At 40.5% G+C, this 19,178-nt stretch overlaps 1 protein-coding gene across 13 annotated transcripts in view; it reads left to right on the forward strand.

The window, feature by feature from the left end:
• The window catches only part of OSBPL1A (oxysterol binding protein like 1A), a 231,462-nt gene extending 212,371 nt beyond the window's left edge, over positions 1–19,091 (forward strand). For all 13 annotated transcript variants that reach the window (XM_025886552.2, XM_073898394.1, XM_073898392.1 and 10 more), the window contains 10 exons: positions 3,252–3,386; positions 4,381–4,478; positions 5,258–5,440; positions 9,771–9,878; positions 10,805–10,894; positions 11,131–11,257; positions 12,491–12,607; positions 13,031–13,154; positions 14,154–14,244; positions 17,885–19,091. In XM_025886552.2, coding sequence (XP_025742337.1) covers positions 3,252–3,386; positions 4,381–4,478; positions 5,258–5,440; positions 9,771–9,878; positions 10,805–10,894; positions 11,131–11,257; positions 12,491–12,607; positions 13,031–13,154; positions 14,154–14,244; positions 17,885–17,987 — 1,176 coding nt within the window. In that variant the 3' untranslated portion in view covers positions 17,988–19,091. The remainder of the gene's footprint in view (positions 1–3,251; positions 3,387–4,380; positions 4,479–5,257; positions 5,441–9,770; positions 9,879–10,804; positions 10,895–11,130; positions 11,258–12,490; positions 12,608–13,030; positions 13,155–14,153; positions 14,245–17,884) is intronic.
• Positions 19,092–19,178: the final 87 nt, after the last annotated feature.

A 19,178-nucleotide genomic window follows, 5' to 3' on the forward strand; every position in this document is an offset into this window, starting at 1 on the left:
CCAGGAATAAATCCCACATGATCATGCTGTATGATCCTTTTAATGTACTTTTGTGCTTGGTTTGCTAATATTTTGTGAAGGTATTTTGTATCTGTGCTCATCAGAGATACTGGTCTATGATTTTCTTTTCATTGTGGTGTCCTTGTCTGGTTTTGGTATCAGGATAATGCTGACTTCATAAAATGTGTTTGAAAGTGTTTCCTCTATTTTTTTTTAAAAGAGTTTGAGAAGTACAGTCTGGCAGAATTTACTGGTGAAGTCATGTGGTCCTGGATTTTTGTTGGCTGGCCTTTGGTTACTGCTTCAATGTCCTTACTGATAATTTGTTCACATTTTCTCTTTCGTCATGATTCAGTCTTCATAGGTTATATATTTCTAGGAATTTATTGATTTCTTCTAGGTTTTCTCATTTGTGTTGGCATGTAATTGCTCATAGTAGTTTTTTATGAGGCTCTTTTTTCCTTTTTTTCCCCCTCACAGATTTATTTATTTATTTTAGAAAGAGCATGAGCAGGGGGAGGAGCAGAGGGAGAGGGAGGGAGAGAGAGAATCTCAAGCAGACTCCCCATTGAGCATGAGCCCAGTGTGGGGCAGGAACTCATGACCCCGAGATCATGACCTGAGCTGAAATCAAGAGTTAGATGTTTGACCGACTGAGCCACCCAGGCATCCCTCCATGTATTTTTTTTTAATTGAACTGTAGTTGATACCTAATGTTAACATTGGTTTTAGGTGTACAACATAGTGAGCCAACAAGTCTATATATTATGCTATGCTCACCACAAGTGTAGCTGTGATCTCTCACCATACAGTGCTATTATATTGATATATTGCCTTTGTTGTACCTTTTACCCCCATGACTTACTCATTCCTAACTGGAAGCCTCTGTCTCCCACTCTCCTTCACCCATTTTACCTATATGATCCTCTCTGTTCTTAGGGTATCAGTTGTAATGTCTCTCCATTTACAATTTTTGAGTCTTCTCTCTTTTTTTCTTGGTGAGTCTAGTTAAAGGTTTGTCTACTTACCTTTTCAAAAGAACCAGATCTTAGTTTCATTGATCTTTTCTATTGTCTTTTTAGTCTCTATTTCGTTTATTTCCCTCTGATCTTTGTCATGTCCTTTCTTCCAGTAACTTTCAGCTTAGTTCTTTTTCTAGTTCCTTGAAGTATAAGGTCAGGCTTTTTATGTGAGATCTTTCTTGTTTGTTAATGTAGGCATTTATTGCTATGAACTTCTCTCTTAGAATTGCTTCTGCTGTATCCCATGAGTTTTGGCATGTTGTATTTCCATTTTCATTTGTCTCAAGATATTTATTGGTTTTCCCTTTGATTTCTTCTTTGACCCATTTGTTCTGTAGTGTGTTTTAAATCTCGCGTATTTGTAAATTTTTCCGTTTCTTTCTTGTAGTTAATTTATTATTCTTTTAATGTTTTATTTATTTGTCAGAGCACAAGCAGGGGGAGCAGCAGGCAGAGGGAGAGGGAGAAGCAGGCTCCCCGCTGAGCAAGGAGCCCGATGCGGGGCTCGATCCCAGGACCCCAGGATCATGACCTGAGCTGGAGGCAGACGCTTAACCCACTGAGCCCTCTGGGCATCCCTCTTGTAATTCATTTCTAATATCCTACTCTTTTGATTAGAAAAGTTCCTTGATATCATTTGAATCTTCTTAAATTTATTGAGACTTATTTGTGCCTAATGTATAATCTGTCCTGAAGAATGTTCCATGTGCATTTGGAAAGAATGTGTATTTTGCTACTGTTCAGTGGAATGAAGGTTCTGTTAATGCCTCTTGGGTCTGTGGTCTAACATATCATTTAAGTCCATTGTTTCCTTGTCTATCTGGATGGCCTATCCATTGTTAAATGTAAATATAGAAGTCCCCTACTTTTATTGTATTGCTCTGTAAGTACATAGCAGTGCAGCCCCAACTGTTGATGCTGCTTTGTCTCTGGGGAAAGGAGCATTTTCACGTTTTTACTTATTGTTAAATTTTATATGTAGAGTTACGTATTCCTCTATTAGTGTTTTGTTTTGTCTTGTTTTATTAAAATAGGGAAGGTATTTTTTAGGAGAAGGAAGAGAGCCTGAGACATCACAGTAAGATAAACTTTGGTAGTCCAAGTTTTCTGACCCGGGACCCAACAGTGAATTTCTGGAGCTAATGAGATCTCAAAGATACATAGTGCAGCCTTCTTTATCCCTTTCTAGATTCCTCTTCTCCCTGTTCTCCCCATTGAGACAGCAATAATCCTATTATTTCTTTTAATTAGGTTGAGCTGCTACATGGCTGTGTATTCTGCAATATTTTATGGTAATGAATGAGCTTAATTTTTTTAATGCACTCCAGTTGTATTTTTGTGAAGGTTACATTATTTTTAATTACAGATCAATAAGAATGTGGGTGTTGAGGGGGGAAAAGTCAGAGGTAAGACAGGTGGCATTCAAGCCTTGGGAATGTTCACCTGACCCATGTAGGTTTAGTCAGCAGACTTTATTAAAGACCTGATATCCAAAGGAAAGGTAAATAATGGTAGGTGGAAGGTTGGGAAGATCATCAGAATATTCTAGAGAATACCAAAATAAATTTCTTGCCTAGTGAAATTTCTAAAGACCTAATGATGCCGTTGTTTGCTGGCAGGGTAGGGTAAACAGAGTTGAAAATTCAAGTCAGAGACCACCCACCTCACCCCCCGACCAGTTGTTACATTATGTTTGGAAGTCTGTTGTGATTGTGTCATTCTAGCAGACGGAATTTAAAACCTCTTCTATAAAATGCATTATAGCCTTCTAGTACCAAGTCCACAAAGTATAGTAGATTTGAGTGCTCAGGAAACCTCAGTGTTGTTCAAAAACAGTCTGAGATTTCTTTTGGAAAATTAGCACAAAAATGGTATATCACCGATCATTACCTCACTGTGAAGATTTTTGGTTTTTTTGTCTGCACCACCCTTCTATCCCATTTCCTCATTCTGTCTAAGGCAGACTTATTAATACTCATCATCTAATGCTCACCAGATTGTGGGCTCCTCGAAGTCAAGGAGAATGTTTGGGTAGGCTTTGTGTTTCCTTCCATGCCTAGAACAATATACTCCATATTAGGTGCTCTGGAAAGATTTGTGAAATTGAACTAATTAAATTTCATGGACTGTTGTTTTCTATTACTTCCTTCCCAGGAACATGTTAGGTATATATGGCAGCAGGTAAGTTTGCCTATGGGACATCACCATTTCCATTTTCTTGTGAAATAGGAACTGTCCAAGATCACCATGCCAGTTATATTTAATGAGCCTTTGAGCTTCCTGCAGCGACTCACTGAATATATGGAGCATACATACCTCATCCACAAGGCCAGTTCATTCTCTGATTCTGTGGAAAGAATGCAGGTATGTGTCAAACTAGCACAGAAAGGGCGTGAGTCTTAGAGACGTCTCTGCCATCTCCACCTCCAAAACACATACACAGAATTTCTGTTAAATCCAATGTGAGTTTGGGAAATGTTATTAAAATTAGAGTGTTTGGAGTATTCTCTGTGTTCCTTCCCCTTGCCATCCTCTAGCCAGAGTGCCACCATGGTGGAAAGACCAGTGACAATCGCAAGAGAAGCAGAAGCTGGTCCATAACCAAATCTGGATGTTAGTGAGCTGTTTCTGAGTCTCCATTTTAGAAAGTAGCATGGTGTTGGGGGAAACAGCTCAACTTTTCTTCTTTCAGACTTTCTTAGACTGTTCCCAAGAAGGAACGAACACACACATACACACATAAATACGTATATTTCTGCTTATGTATGTAAGAAATGTACACACTATTACTGGCTTAAACAAAAGACAACAAGGAATTGCACTTCCTAATTTTGTTCTGGGTAGAAGATGCTTCCATGGTGTGTATGGATGGGTTAGTTGCAGGCGGAGCAAAGTAGATACATTGTTCTCCTTCAGACAAAGCCATGGCATTCTTAATGGAATCTTTCTTTTCTTTCATTTATATCAATCAGCTTTCCCCAACCTTATGGGACTTGATACCAGTGTTCACTTATGTCTCTTTTTCCCTATCCTAAAAATGTTGTACTTTTTAGAAATTTTAAGAGAATTAAAAGTAATTTGGGATTTAAGAGTTTTTTAAAAGTTCTTGAGAGAATTTGTAGCACTCTTAGGGTGTTATAAAAACCATATGGTTTGGAATGACTAGAGCAAGAGACTCAGTAATTTTCATTTTGAATGCCCACACTGGCATATTAAGTTGCTAGAGCTGTATTAAAAATCCAAAGTAATTAAACTCCTCAAAATAATTTTGTAAATGACTGTCTTCGCAAAACTTCCAGTCCTACAAGAACGGGGAGCAAGCTAGGCTCTTTGTAACCTGTGATGCTCTGCCCCACAGTGTGTAGCTGCGTTTGCTGTGTCTGCTGTAGCTTCGCAGTGGGAACGCACTGGAAAGCCTTTCAACCCGCTTCTGGGAGAGACCTATGAATTAGTTCGGTAAAGATCTTTCATTTTTTGAGCTGGGTTTTGTATGATTTATATAGCTTTTCAGAGGAAGAGGGGGGAAAAATTATATATATGTTTATATATTTCTGAATCTTTCAATATATATTTTTTTTTTTTTTTTAACTTTACCAACATTTTGCATTACTGGAGCAAGTTAAGAGTTTGATGTTTGTTCTTAGAGACTGTGTCAGAAATGTGGAAACATACATGTAATTCACCATTATGAAAAATAATTACAAGGATTTCAGTATTTCTGATCATGTGGGATTAGTAATTCTTTTCTCCTTCTGTAGATCATAAGATATGATTGGAGTTTTTTTTAACGCCTATTTAATATATACTAACATAAATGTATACTGTTGGCATAAAGGCAATGAATGCGTCTACAGGTACAATTCTGTATGCCTACTGTAGCCTGCTTCTTTACCCACAATTAGGGAATTCATTTGGCTGTAGTTTTTCTGAATCTTCCATTTCACCTCTGCACAAGTTTTGATATCATTTGTATTGTAGATGTTTGAAAGAGCAGGGACACATTAGATTCCTCTATCTTAATATCAGCGGAATAAGTTTTAAATTTGCATGGCTAATGTCAATTCAGGTTGCCCAAGGTCACGTGCCTGTTCTTTGATCTGTTCAAGTAGCTAGAACCAGTTTAATACTTTAACATCGCCTTTTGACTGAAATGACAGTAATGTACACATTGTATGGTAAGAGTTAATTATAATGCCTTTTTTTTTTTTTTTTTTTTTTTTTTTTTAAATCTTAAGAGATGACCTTGGTTTCAGACTCATCTCCGAGCAGGTCAGCCATCACCCACCCATTAGTGCATTTCATGCTGAAGGATTAAACAATGATTTCATCTTTCATGGCTCAATCTACCCCAAACTAAAGTTCTGGGGCAAGAGTGTGGAAGCAGAACCCAAAGGAACCATCACTTTGGAGCTCCTTGAGTGAGTTGATATCAAGCCGTTAAACTCTTTCCATGTATGCCTATTCATAAGTATATAGACTTGCATACAGACCTAACAGTGTTGTTCAAAAGCTGGAGAAAAAGAAACAGCTTTTATACGGTGTAAATGATCTACCTTTCTGTAAAAGAATTGAGAAGCACTGCAATAGCTCTTGTTTATCAATTTAGGTATGTATGAAAAATTGAACTTGATGTTTGACTATGGTGTTTGGATCTATTTTAAGATAGAATGGAGTCAGTTACTCCATGATAGTTCTTAAGAATTGCTTTCTATACATCAAGGCATTGTTTTCTTTAACATCTTTCAAAATGAATTCACTTTGAGAAATACTGAAATAATAATTGTGTGGCCCATCTTAGACATTAGGTAAATTTGAAAGTTCTCCTCTTTTGCAATAGGGAAAAAAAAAAAGCATGGAATATCTTTCCATTTATTTATGTCTTCAATTTCTTTCACTAATGTCTTGTAGTTTTCAGCATATAGGTCTTTCACTTCCTTGGCTAAATTTATTCCTAGGTATTTTATTCTTTTTGATGCAATTGTAAATGGGATTGTTTTCTTAATTCCATGCTCATGGACTGTAAGAGTTAATACTATTAGTATACCCATACTATCCATAGCAATCTGCAGTTGCAGTGTAATTCCTATCAAAATTCCAATGATGTTTTTCACAGAAACAGAGCAAAGAATTTTAAAATTTGTATGGAATCACAAAAGATACTGAAAAGCCAAAGCAATCTTGAGAGAGAAGAAAAAAGCTGGAGGTATCACACTTCTTGATTTCAAACTATACTACAGAGCTATGGTAATGGAAACAGTATAGTATTGGCATAGAAAACAGACACATGATGAGATGGATGGAGCAGAACAGAGAGCCCAGAAATAAACCCATGCCTATATGGCCAATTTATGAAAAAATGAGGAAAGGACAGTCTCTTCAGCAAATGGTGCTGGGCAGCTAGCTGCAAGAATGAAACTGGACCACTGTCTTAAACCACACACAAGTTAACTCAAAATGGATTAAAGATTTGAATATAGGACTATAAATTTCCTAGAAGAAAATATAGGTGATGAGGTCCTTAACATAAGTCTTTTTGAGGATTTTTTAAATCTAGCACCAAAAGATAAAGCAAAACAGCGTGGGGGGAAAAGAGGGGGGGAAAATGTGGGACTGTGTCAAACCAGAAAGCTTCTGCACAGCAAAGGAAACCATCAACAAAATGAAAAAGCTACCTACAGAGTGGGAGAAGGTTTTTGCAAATCTGTATCTGATAAGGGGCTAACATGCAAAATATATAAAGAACTCCTACAACTCAACGGCAAAAAGGCTAACAATCCAATTTAAAAATGGGTGGAGGATCTGAATAGACATTCTTCCAAAGAAGACATACAGTTTGCCAACAAGTACATGAAAAAGTGCTCAGCATCACTAATCCTCAGGGAAATGCAAATCAAAACCACGATGAGATCTCACTTCATACCTATCAGAATGACTGTTATCAAAAAGACTAGAAACAACAACTGTCAGTGAGGAGGAAAGGGAACACTCGTGCACTGTTGGTGGGGATGCAAACTGGTGCAGCCTCTGTGGACAGAAGTGTGTGGAGGTTCCTCAAGGAATTAAAAATAGAACTACCATGTGATCCTGTAATTCTTCTTCTGGATATTTACCCAAAGAAAATGGAAACACTAACTTGAATAGACACATACACCCCATGTTCATTGCAGCATTATTTACAATATATGGAAACAGCCTAAGTGTCCATCCATGGAGGAATAAAGAAAATGTGTTAAATATACAATGGAATATTATTCAGCCATAAAAACAAAGGATATCTTTCTATTTGCCACAACATGGATGGACTTTGAGGGACATTATGCTAAGTGAAATAAGTCAGAAAAAGACAAATACCATATGAGCTCTCTTACATGTGGAAATAAGTAAGTAAATAATAAAAAGTAAAAAACAAAACAAGCTCATAGACACAGAAAACAAATTGGTGGTTACCAGAGGTATGAGGGAGGAGATGGAAGAAATGAGTGAACTGTTGTTTTTCATTTAAGTAAATTAATTTTTTAAAAGAAAAAAATTAGATTTAAATTCAAAGGTGGTTCTCGTTCTAGTTAAAATGGAGTGAGCACCCTGTAGTCTGTCTTTCCTATGGATTACAACTGGCCGGAAGACATATAGCAACTACCCGAGGACTCTGAAGAGTAAAGAATCACAGATTGATACAAATGTCAATATCTCTCCCTAATCAAAGACTTTAAAGCAGCTCTTATAACTGTGCTCCATGAGATGCTCCATAAAGATGAACACTGTTAAAATGAATAAAGACATTCTAGCAAAGAAATTGAAGTATTTTTGGAAACTTTAATACTGAAAATTATAGTAACAAATACAAAAACTGGGATAGACAGTAGCAGAATGAAGATGAAAGTATGTACAGGATCTGTTTGCTGAACACCACACAGTACTGGTGAAAATAAAGAACAGTTGAGTAATGGAAGACACTGTGTTTCAGTATATTTGGAAGCCTTAATATAGTTGATGTCAGTTCTCCCCTAATTGATCTAAAGTGATCTATATTTGAAACCAATCCAGATAAAAAGTTCCAGGATGATTTTTAATATAGAAAAGTTGATTCTAACATTTACATGGAAAGGCAAATGAAATAAAACAGTCAAAACAGTTTTGAAAAGGAAGAACAGAATTGATGGACTTCTATTTCCCAATTTTAAGACTTAACTCTAAAAATCAAGAGATCAAGAAAGTGTGGTAATGGCAGAAAGATAGACACATATATCATTTAACAGAGAAAGAGAGTCCAGAAATTGATCCACAGAAGTATGGTCAATTGATCTGTGACAAACGTGCAAACCCAATTCAGTGAAGGATAGTCCTTCCTACAAATGGTATGGGACAAATTGGACATGCACATTTTAAAAAGGAACCTCAACTTCTGTCTCACACCTTATACAAAAATGAACTCAGATCAGACTAAAATCAAGTATACAACGGTGTAAAGCTTTTGAAAGAAGGCAGAAAATCTTTCTGGCTTTGGATTAGGCAGTGGCATCTTACAGATACATACCAAAGCACAGTCCAGAAAAGACAAAATTGATAAATTAGATTTTATCAAAATGAAAAACTTTTGCTCTGTGAAAGACACTTCAGAGAATGAAGAAAGAAGCTATAGGTGGGTGAACATTATTTGTAAATCATGTATCCAACAAAGGTCTTGTATCCAGAATACATAAAGAATTCTCAAAATTCAGCAATAAGAGAACAATTCAATAAGAAATTGGGCAAATGACGCAGACTTCACCAAAAGATGTATAGAAATGGCTAATAAACACAGAAGATCTCAGTAGCATTAGTCGTTAGAGAAATGCAAAATTAAAATCACAGTGAGATACCACTGCACATCTACTAGAATGGCTAAAATCAAAATAATTTTTAAAACTGCTAATACCAACTGCTGACAAGGATGCACCATAACTAGCAATACTGTTGGTGGGAATATAAGATAGTAGAGTCACTCTGGGGAGCAGTATGGCAGTTTCTTACAAAGTTAACTGTAGGTTTACCATATAACTCAGCAGTCCCCACCTAGGTATTTATCTAGAGGAATGAAAATTTACATTGTCACAACAACTTGTCCACAGATGTTTCTAGCTGTAGTATTAAAAATCACCAAAAGCTGGAGGTTCCTCAAAAAATTAAAAACAGAACTACTGTATGATCCAGTAATTGCACTACTGGGTATTTACCCAAAGAATACAAAAATACTAATTCAAAAAAATATCTGAGCTTTCAGTGAGTCCTAATCACTGATCACAGATCACAATAACAAATACAGTAATAATGAAAAACTTTGATATCCTGCAAGATTTACCAAAATGAGGCCCAGAGACACGAAGTGAGCAAATCCTGTTGGGAAAAATGGCTCCAGTAGACTTCCCCGATGCAGGGCTGCCACAGACCTTCAGTTTGTAAAAACACGCAGTATCTGCAAAATACAATGAAACCAGACAGACGGTGTATACATAGTTTATTTGGAATTTGGTGAAAGTGTACATTTTTCTCTTAAGTTTCTGTAACCTTTTAAGAAACAGCAAGAGCAATCAGATAATAACCTATTTTATTGTGAGTTAGCATCAATAGAGGTCTTGAAGTCTTAGAGCTTAGTTATGTCCGCCTTCTGGTTTGTTATCCTCAGTAATGGCATTTGAGACAAATGTACTTTTAAAACAGAATAATGCTTCTCATTTATTTTTCTGGGTTTTTGGTTTTTGTTTTTTTTAGACACAGTGAAGCATACACATGGACAAATCCTACTTGCTGTGTACATAATATCATTGTGGGTAAACTCTGGATTGAGCAGTATGGCAATGTGGAAATCACAAACCACAAGTAAGATGCATTAGGGTTCTTATCTGTTCCTTCAACTGTCATCAACCCATTCCAGTGGACTTTATTTTTTTTTTTTTTTAAAGCCTTAGTAGAGCCCTATGATAATTTAAGAACCGGGCAGTGGGACTCTTGGGTAAATAGAAGCTCATCCATGTAATGAATGGAGTTCATTAAAGTTTCTGATTAGGGAAGACTGGGTGAATTCTGAGTTTTCACAGATGAAATTATAATTTCATCCTCAGCTCATTTTGTTTATAGTGCTTAGTTTGTATTATTCACAGAAGGGGGTGAGGTGGGAAGAACGTGAAAGTCAAAAAGAGCTGGGTTCAAATCCTACTTTGTGCCCTTAGTCAAGTGTCTTACTCGTCTTGGGCTGCTCTAACAGACCACGACCGACTGGGCAGCTTAAACAGTAGAAACTTATTTTTCCCGGTTCTGGAGGCTAACAAGTCCAGGGTCAGGGTTCTGGCAGCCTTGATGTCTGGTGGAGGCCCTCTCCCTCATTTGCAGCGGCCGTCTCCTCATCTCCTCACATGGTGGACACAGAGCTCATGTCTTGTGTCTCTTTAGAAGGGCAGTAGTTTCATTTATGAGGACTCCACCCTCGCGACTGAATTACCTCCAGATACCATCACATTGAGAGTTAGGCCTTCAGCATATGAGTTTGGGGAGACACCAACATCGATTCCATAGCAGCACAAGCCTTGCTTACCTTCAGGTCTCTTGTTCTTCATGAGCCTGCTTACCTTTTCCTGATGGTGAGTCCAGTACTAATTGAGGATCAGCCACGATAACCTCTGTGTGGAGCCTGGCATGTGTTAAAAAACCAGTCCAGAGCAGCTGCTCTAGAACGGTCACCTTCCTCATTATTCTCTACTGCTGCTTCCATGGTGAATGGTCATCTGAGCTTAATATCTTCTTCACAGGACTGGGGACAAATGTGTGTTGAATTTTAAGCCATGCGGCCTTTTTGGTAAGGAATTACATAAAGTCGAAGGCTACATTCAAGATAAAAGGTAAAGTTTCCATTTTAAATGTTGAGTAGTTAGTATTAGGTGTCCTCTACTAAATAAAATGTCAGTATTAAAATCTGCCATAACCTGGGAAACAAGCATTTCAATGAGTTGAAAATTTTTTCTTCTATAAGGAAATAGGTTTCTTTAAAGAATCTGATTCATAAGCATCTTCATACGATTCAATTACAGCAAAACACTGGTTTGATTGTTGCCTGAATATCAATTTCTCTTGACAGCAAAAAGAAGCTCTGTGCCCTCTATGGGAAATGGACCGAATGTTTATACAGTGTTGACCCGGCCACTTTTGATGCCTACAAAAAAAATGATAAGAAGAATACTGAAGAGAAGAAAAACAGCAAACAGGTGAACATCCTGTAAGGTGGTATCAAAGGGATCACTGGGCTTTTGAATTTGTACTAATCCTTTTAGAGGCGGCCTGTTACTGGGTCATAGTTTGACTTTATTTATTTTTCTGGCTTGTTGCTAATGCACATAATTTTTTCTTCCTGCATCATCTTTATTTAATTGAGATATAGTTGAAATGTATCCTTGAATCTTTTTAACGAACAGATAACCGGCCCTGGTAGTGACTGTTTGCCGTTGCCTTCCACTGAGTCCATGGCTGTGTGCAGTTGTTCATGAGTCAGTGATTGTAGTCACATGGCTTTGGGAAGCTGGAGTTCAGTTTGGACAAACGTTCTCTTCCTTTGTGTTTATGTGCCTTAGAAGTTGAGATCGGTTGAATGTTTAAAATTGCCTCCCAAATTGTTTCCTGTATTTTCACGCCTGTTGGCAGTTCTGTTGCACGCTCTCATGTCTAAACCACTGGAGTGAAGACCCGCGCAGTTGAGGGGGTCCCTGGTGACCCCTCCACGAGACCGTTCACTCCGCACACGTGAGGCGCACAGCCCCTGCCGCAGGCCCCGGGGAGGCTCGTGCTGAGCACGCTGCCGTCCCTCTGCCCCGTGCGGAGGCGCTGGGGGCGAAGGAGAGGGCGCCTGTTCGGACAGGAGATATTTGAGGGCTGGTTCCTCCCCAGGAGCCGGCACCATGGTTAAACGGGCACAAACTCTGGGAAGGAAGCCTGTCTGCCACTGATGAGCGGGTAGAGTCTTGGGTTTCCCACCTCCTCTCTGGTACCTTCAGTGCCTTCATTTGTAAAATGAGGGGGACGGCCGGAGGAAATGGGGTGTTCTCGGGAGCCTGACATCCTTATAAATCCACTTTGTAGTGATTGCGTTTAGGATCCTTACTGGCTTTGTGTCATTGATACAGGTAGTTAACTGCCCCAAGAATGTAACTTTTTCTTATAATGTGCCAGGAAATATTCCACTGAGTTATTTGGTCTTTAAGAAACAACAGAAGCTTTAAGACCGTGCAGACACTGCAGTGAGGAGCGGTGGTGACTGCCGTAAAGCCTCGGGCGCGGCTAGCACTGAGGGGCGCAGCACACACGGCCGCGGGGGCTCCCAGCGCCCCCGCCAGCAGGCGCTCATGGCTCCAGAGTCAGGTCGGCGGCGGACGTGCTCACGCTGTGCAGTACGCGGTGGCTGTGTTTACAACACTGAAGTCGTGTCCTTGTGTTGGCTCTTCCAGATGAGCAGTTCCGAGGAGTCGGACGAAATGCCAATGCCCGACTCTGAGAGCGTGTCTGTGATCCCTGGCAGTGCTCTCCTGTGGCGAATAGCCCCACGGCCTCCAAATTCCGCCCAGGTGAGGTGGGCCCCGTGAAGGTGGCCTCGCTGCCCGTACTCTGCCCCGAGGGCGGCTTCTTCAGTCCTAACTTGGAGCAGGACTGGCTCTCAGCAAACACGGGGATGCAGACACTTGAGTCTTGGGCCCCCCAGATCCAGCAAGTACTGACTTTAATGAAGTAAAAAGAATGATTTGGTTCTACTTCCACTTCAGGTTGACAGGGTCGGAGGATAGTTATCTCTGTGGCCCACTCAGATTTCTTTGAGACCAGCACTCGTGGGTGGTGCAGACATGGATGAAAACCTAAGACTGGTCTGAGAAGGCTGGTCTTCATCCCCACAAGACGGTGGGAGGCCTTTGTCAAGTCCTGCTGTCCTCGGGGGTTTTCAGGGTGCCTTATGCCTTGCTACGTGTTAATTTGGACGTTTTGCTGCCTTTCAGATGTATAATTTTACTAGCTTTGCAATGGTTTTGAATGAAGTAGACAAAGACATGGAGAGAGTGATTCCTAAGACAGACTGCAGGTTGCGACCTGACATCAGAGCCATGGAGAATGGAGAGATAGGTAACGAGCGGCCGAGGGGTAACGGTGAAGCCTCACTTGCGGCGGGGAGGAGGTTTTGTGAGTGTTTGCATCTTGTGGACAAGCATATGTCGTCTCTCTGAGAGATTTTTTGTAATTAGCTTTCATTTAGATTCATTACTTCAGTGACCCTCCCTGGCAATTTAATATACTACATATGGCCAGAGATCTTAAATGTCAGAGGGGAATTTGAGAAAAGAATTAGCATCATTATCAGCTTGAAACTAGATACTGTATATTTCAGAACTTAAATACTACCTTGTGAGCCTCAAAGAAGAGCGTGGCCTTGGTTAATTATAACATTTTTACCTGGTGTTACGTTTCTTCTAATTCAGTGGTTCTCAAAAGGGAAACAGTTTTTACCCCCAGGGGATGTGTGGCCATGTCTGGAGAGTTTGTCATGTCTGGGGATCTGCTGCTGGCATCTAGTGGCTAGAGGCCGGGCTGCCACCAGAGGTCCTGCAGCTCCCGGGACGGCCCCACAAAGAATCAGGCGGCGCGAGGTGTGTGTGGGGCCACTTGAGGTCGAGAGTCCCTATCTGAGTGATCATGAATGACCAGTGAGACAGTGCACCAGGATTTTGGAAAACTGTTTGAATTTCTTATGACTGGAATGTGAAGGAGCTCTATGAGGTCTCACCAAGGATTAAGAAAAATCCTGCATTTATTCAGTTTTTTCCACCCAATTTTTCATTGAAGCTTTTGTAACATAGTTTTTTTGGCCTTAAGAATAAGCAGGTCGTTTTGGTAAGTACAGAGGTGGTTAAGGGTGAGGCTGTAGGAGGAGACGACTGGGTCTTGAGGGCCAGCTCTGCCTCTTACTACCTTGGCTACGTGTTAAAATTTTAATGTAATGTTGGTTTTCTAATAAGGCGGAGAGATCATGTGAATGCATGTGGGTGATGCTTCTCTGTAACGTTACTGTGCCCGGCAGTCTCTACTTGTAGAATAACTGGTTTTCCACTCATGTTTGTACCTTAGATCAAGCTAGTGAAGAAAAAAAACGACTGGAGGAAAAGCAAAGAGCAGCCCGCAAGAACAGGTCCAAGTCCGAGGAGGACTGGAAGACTAGGTGCGTGTGGCCCCCAGGCCGCGGGGCGGGGCGGGCGCTGGGCTGCAGAGCTTCCCCAGGACTGGAGAGAGAAGCTGCTTCCTCCAGGTATTCAAGCTGAGAGACTTGCGTGTGTGACAAAGGAAAAGGGCTATTTGGAAATTAAGGTTAAAACAGTCCCACACGATTGATGCAGGTAAGTGGTTTAAGCAAACCGTCTACCTTCCATGTCTGGCGAAGTCCTGTCCTGTCCTTGTTGTAAGAGGGAAAGTAAAATCCGGAATGACAGATTTTGGCACAAAAATAGGTTCAGAGCCACCTGCTTATAGTATACATGAGTAAATGCACAGAGCCATTTGCTACTACGTGTATCCAGGATATTTAGACAGTGCCTTTACTCTTCCAAACACAGGGGACTTGACATGCAACAGAAATACGATTTGTATAAAGTAACATCTTGGATTCCATTCAGAAATAGAAAGTGGGCCATAAAATTTCTTAGCTTTGGAAATTTTGTTTTTTTAAGAGTCCGGAGTTGCGTAGTGACTTTTTATTGAGTAATAGAATCACTTGTAAACAGGAATAGAATAAAAACATTTTCTAAATTTATATCACATAATAGAACCATTGTCCCCCTTGTAGAGGCAATACGGACGTACTTTTGCAAACATTCAGCAGACATTATTTGGTAGCCCTTTTGCATTTTGGGAAAAGATAATCACAGCTAGGAAATAACCTTAGATTTCATCTAATCCAGTGATTCTGGGGCTTGGTTAGCGTTAAAAATCTCTTCTTCCAGTGAATGCATAAAGAGTCTGCAAATACAGAACTCATGGAGGCCAAGCTGCCGTGGTTGGAGAGGGGGCAGGGGACGGGACGCGGGACAGCCCCGGTCCTCACCTTCTCCCACCCTGCACAGACCCTGGCTCCCTAGGCCTGCACGGAATACCGTTTGAAAGTGGTCTAGAAATCCCTTCGTTGTTCAGAGGAAAACAAATGCTGATGTATTTCATCTTGGAGACTTGCTCGAGGACACACAACCAGTGAGCCCTAGACCTCTGACTAGAGCCTCCACCTCCATCAGTCCTGCAGGCGAAGCCACACGCTCCCCTCCGATCCCTTTGAAAAGATTGGATTCATTTTATCATTATTTCTAGTCTCTTTTGCAGAAACCCCACTTCTGTACTGTATTGCTATTTATTAACTCCTTTATTTTTCTGGTCACATTTTCAGGTGTACAAAGTAAGTACAAAGTCCCCTAAGAATGTTTACTGTCAGAGCCCCATGGTAGAGAGAGCAGTGAGCTTCAGACCACGGGGTGGTAGCGTGGAGCTCCGACCCGGCGCTGCGCCCGGGAGCTACCCCCTCAGGCCTTTCCTCCACGGCGCTCCCAGCATCAGTAGCGCCTGTGTGAATACCCGTGGTTTTGAAATGATCCCACTGACTCTTTGTCAAAAGAATCTGCTTTGAGCTCTTTTTTAGTGGCTGTAAGGAGGGTGCACGTTCACTGACTGGATTCTTCTCAGGATGGGTGATGTGTTCAGCTTGAGGTGAGGCAGGGCGGTTTGTAAAGGAACGTTTTCTGCTGCTTGGCGCTAACTAGCCTTCGGAGAAATCCAACCCAGAGACTTACTAGAATCTGTCCCAAATTCCTCCACACTTAAAGCTGATATTCCTGCTGATAGAGGATTTACTGGAAGAGAGTATAGGCTCCAGAATTTTTCAGGCTGGAAACTGGGGTCCCTGCTGTGAAAATGCCGCTTGTAATCCCGACCTCCTTCCCCAGAGGCACCCTCACGACTGAGTGAGGACAGGGTTTGAAGTGGGGACGGGGCCGGCAGCGGCGGGGGATGTGTTGAGGCAGGAATGTTGGCGGGGTGTCTCCCGGACAGTCTGAGCAGCGTACAGAATTCAGACTTGATAGACTGCTCTTACTGATACAGACCCACGGACTCTGGAGAGCCACGAATGTTGAAGAAGAGGTGGTGGCAAGGAAACCTTACTCTTCTCCCCGTTACCCATGCTTGTCTCCAGTGTGTGTGTGTTTAGAAAGACGAATCAACTGGGACTTCTTGGTATGTGTGGGAGGGGTAGGATTATAGCAGCAGAGGTTTCTAGACACGAGTGCTCGAAATCAGGAGAACTAGCAGTTGAAGGAAACTCTGGTCCTGTACATCAGACCATTGACTCTGAGGTGCTCCCCTTCGGTACAGTGTTCGGACTCTCTGCAAGGGCACGCAGCCTCGAAGAGAGGCTGTGGTTGCAGACGTGGTATTTTTTATTTTTTTAGACGTGGTCTTTAGAGAACTTTGCTTACACCGTGGCACGTGGCCTGAGGCTTGGTTCATTTTTTAAATTATTTCTTATTACCTTGATTTTAATGTGTCTGCTTTTCTGAAGCGCTTGACTTTGCTAAGCCTAACTAACAAAAGTGCTTTTACTGCTTGGACTTTGGGGACCAAAAGGAGTGTAACTATATACTTCAAGTTACTGGACAGAATTTTCTGACTTTGATCAAATAATGGTTTAATATATTTCCAGTCTGGTTAACCAGATGGGATGTATCTTGATCATTTAAAGTAGACTTAAATTTTCTAATTAGGAAAAAAGCCCAAAAGCTAAATAGAGAATTTAGATATTAATAGTCTAGAAAGTGTGGTCCAATGGGCATTTACGATGTGATCCTTCAAGGAATCTGCCTTTCTTTCTCTAAGGGCATTCTGTGCTGCTGTAGGGGTAATAGGAGCATTGGGGACTTACCAAACACACCGAACCTCATTTGAATAGTTAAGCTGCTGCTGACTTTTTTTTTTTTTAGAAAGAATGGAAAACACCTGTGAAACTTTTTCACAAATGTTACTCTGAAAGCAAAATCGTACTTAGAAAATGTGACTCTAATTGTGAACCTTTTGAGCAAGTCATTTTGCATTTCCCTTACCTGAAGGAAGCTGGGACTGTGGGAACGAGGTGGTGGTTTTAAAGGGTAAGGAAATGATTAGAGCAGCTCTTTGCAGGATTAAAGACCGATCGGGATGTTAACAGCAAGGTGCAACCTAAGAAGCCATATTAGCATGAGGGAAATGGAGACCCAGGAAGATTAGGAGTAATTTCAGTGGATTCGGCGTAGCATAGTAGATTTAAAAATCATGGTCTTTAAAATCAAGCCCAAGTTTGATACCAGTTACTAGCTTGGGCAAGTTATTTAACTTCTCTGACATTCCACTCCCACTTTGAGTTTAGGGGGCATTAACTCTGAATCCGGTACTTTCCATGTTACTGTAGGTATGTTGTAAAAGTTCATTTCCTTACCCTAATTCCTTACCAAAAAAAAAAAAAAAAAAGCCTTCTGGTGGAAGGTAAGGAATGAGGCTAGAGGACGTCAAATAGATTGGTTCTTGCGCCCTACTAGACAGAAGATGTTACTTCTGCTGAGCACTCCTGCCGCGTGCTAGGGAGAAATCCATAAACCTTTTGTGTGGTATCATGACATCTTTTGTAATATTATGCCACATAGGTGCTCTCTAAAAATGGCAGGACTTCTTTAAAAGTCCCTCTGGAAGTCCCTAACTCGAGCGAGGTGAATTGCTACAGGAGCTAGCGAGGCGGCAGGAGCCCGGGGATTGCAGTCCCCCCACCAATCTTGTCCTCTCTCTTTAAACAGGTGGTTCCGTCAAGGCCCTAACCCCTACAACGGAGCACAGGACTGGCTGTACTCGGGCAGCTACTGGGACAGAAACTACTTCAATCTGCCTGACATTTACTAAAGTGCAGACGAGTCAGGGTGTTTGGCTAATCTACAAATAAGTCTTAAACCTATGTTTTTAAATTTCTTCCTTGGTTTCTACTCATCTTTTAAGAAAAAACGCTCATGAGATAACTTGCATTTCACCCAACAAAAGTTAGGGCATAAGGTGATATTGGTGATGAAAGTCAGGAAAAATGGGTAATTTTGCTATCCAAATAGACTTACTGATTTGAAATACTGTTTTATAGAGGTAAGAGAAACGGTGTGGAGAATATGCTTTTTATGGTGGTTATTGCCATATTTACTGAAGGTTTATACCCACCTGTACCTTTAGCTTTATGGAATTATGTAGTAATCCCAAATCAAGTTACTTTGCATATTTTTATGCCGTCATGCTTGAATGTTTTAGATGTAACTTTGAAATGTTTAGAACTCTTCTATACAATGTTTATGTGCTCAAATGCAGAGAAGGTTATGTCATTTTGTAAAGACTACTTTAAAAAGATGGCTTTTCTTCATACTAATCCTCTCCAGTTTACCCCTTCCCACCTCCAAAAAGAAAAAGTACCTGAATATTCAGAACAGGTGTTCCTGATTTGAAAACTCTAAAGAATTAAACTGGAAAAGGTATTTCACTTTAGTGCTCTAAATTTATTTTTACAATTTTCTGTAATCAAGTCCTTAGAATTAGAAGGTGTTTGAATTGAAAATTCGTATAAAATCTAGCAATTCACAAAAATGCCCTAGAAATAGATTTTAATCACCATCATTACATAATGACAAACCTTTTTAAATGTGTCAACTTTGTGGCAAATGCCACCAAGGACATTAAGTTGCACTCATGTATTATAAGTACCAAACTATAAAAGGAGGTCTTGTGCATTTCAAGTTTGCAAAGCACCTGTGTACTTAAAATATGTATGGAGACCTCCTGTACAGTAGCTTTGCCCCTTTAATTGGGGTACATTAATCTTACGGTATTTATCCACCCAACCCCAGACTGAGATCTTGCTCCAAGGGGCTTTAGGTAGCTGCCAGTAAATTATTTTAATTGCCGTCTTGAAGTTAACAAGTGTTATAATGAAATAATCTACCTGATGCTAAATAAAGGCTTTAGAATGTTCCCAAGAAGTGTGGTTTTTGTTTTAAGATTTTATTCGTGAGAGCGCGCACAAGCAGGGGGAGTGGCAGGCAGAGGGAGAAGCAGGCT

The sequence above is a fragment of the Callorhinus ursinus genome, unplaced genomic scaffold, assembly GCF_003265705.2.
Source record: "Callorhinus ursinus isolate GAN/ISIS: 27379988/994484 unplaced genomic scaffold, GSC_fseal_2.0 scaffold11, whole genome shotgun sequence".
Classification (NCBI taxonomy): Eukaryota; Metazoa; Chordata; class Mammalia; order Carnivora; family Otariidae; genus Callorhinus; species Callorhinus ursinus.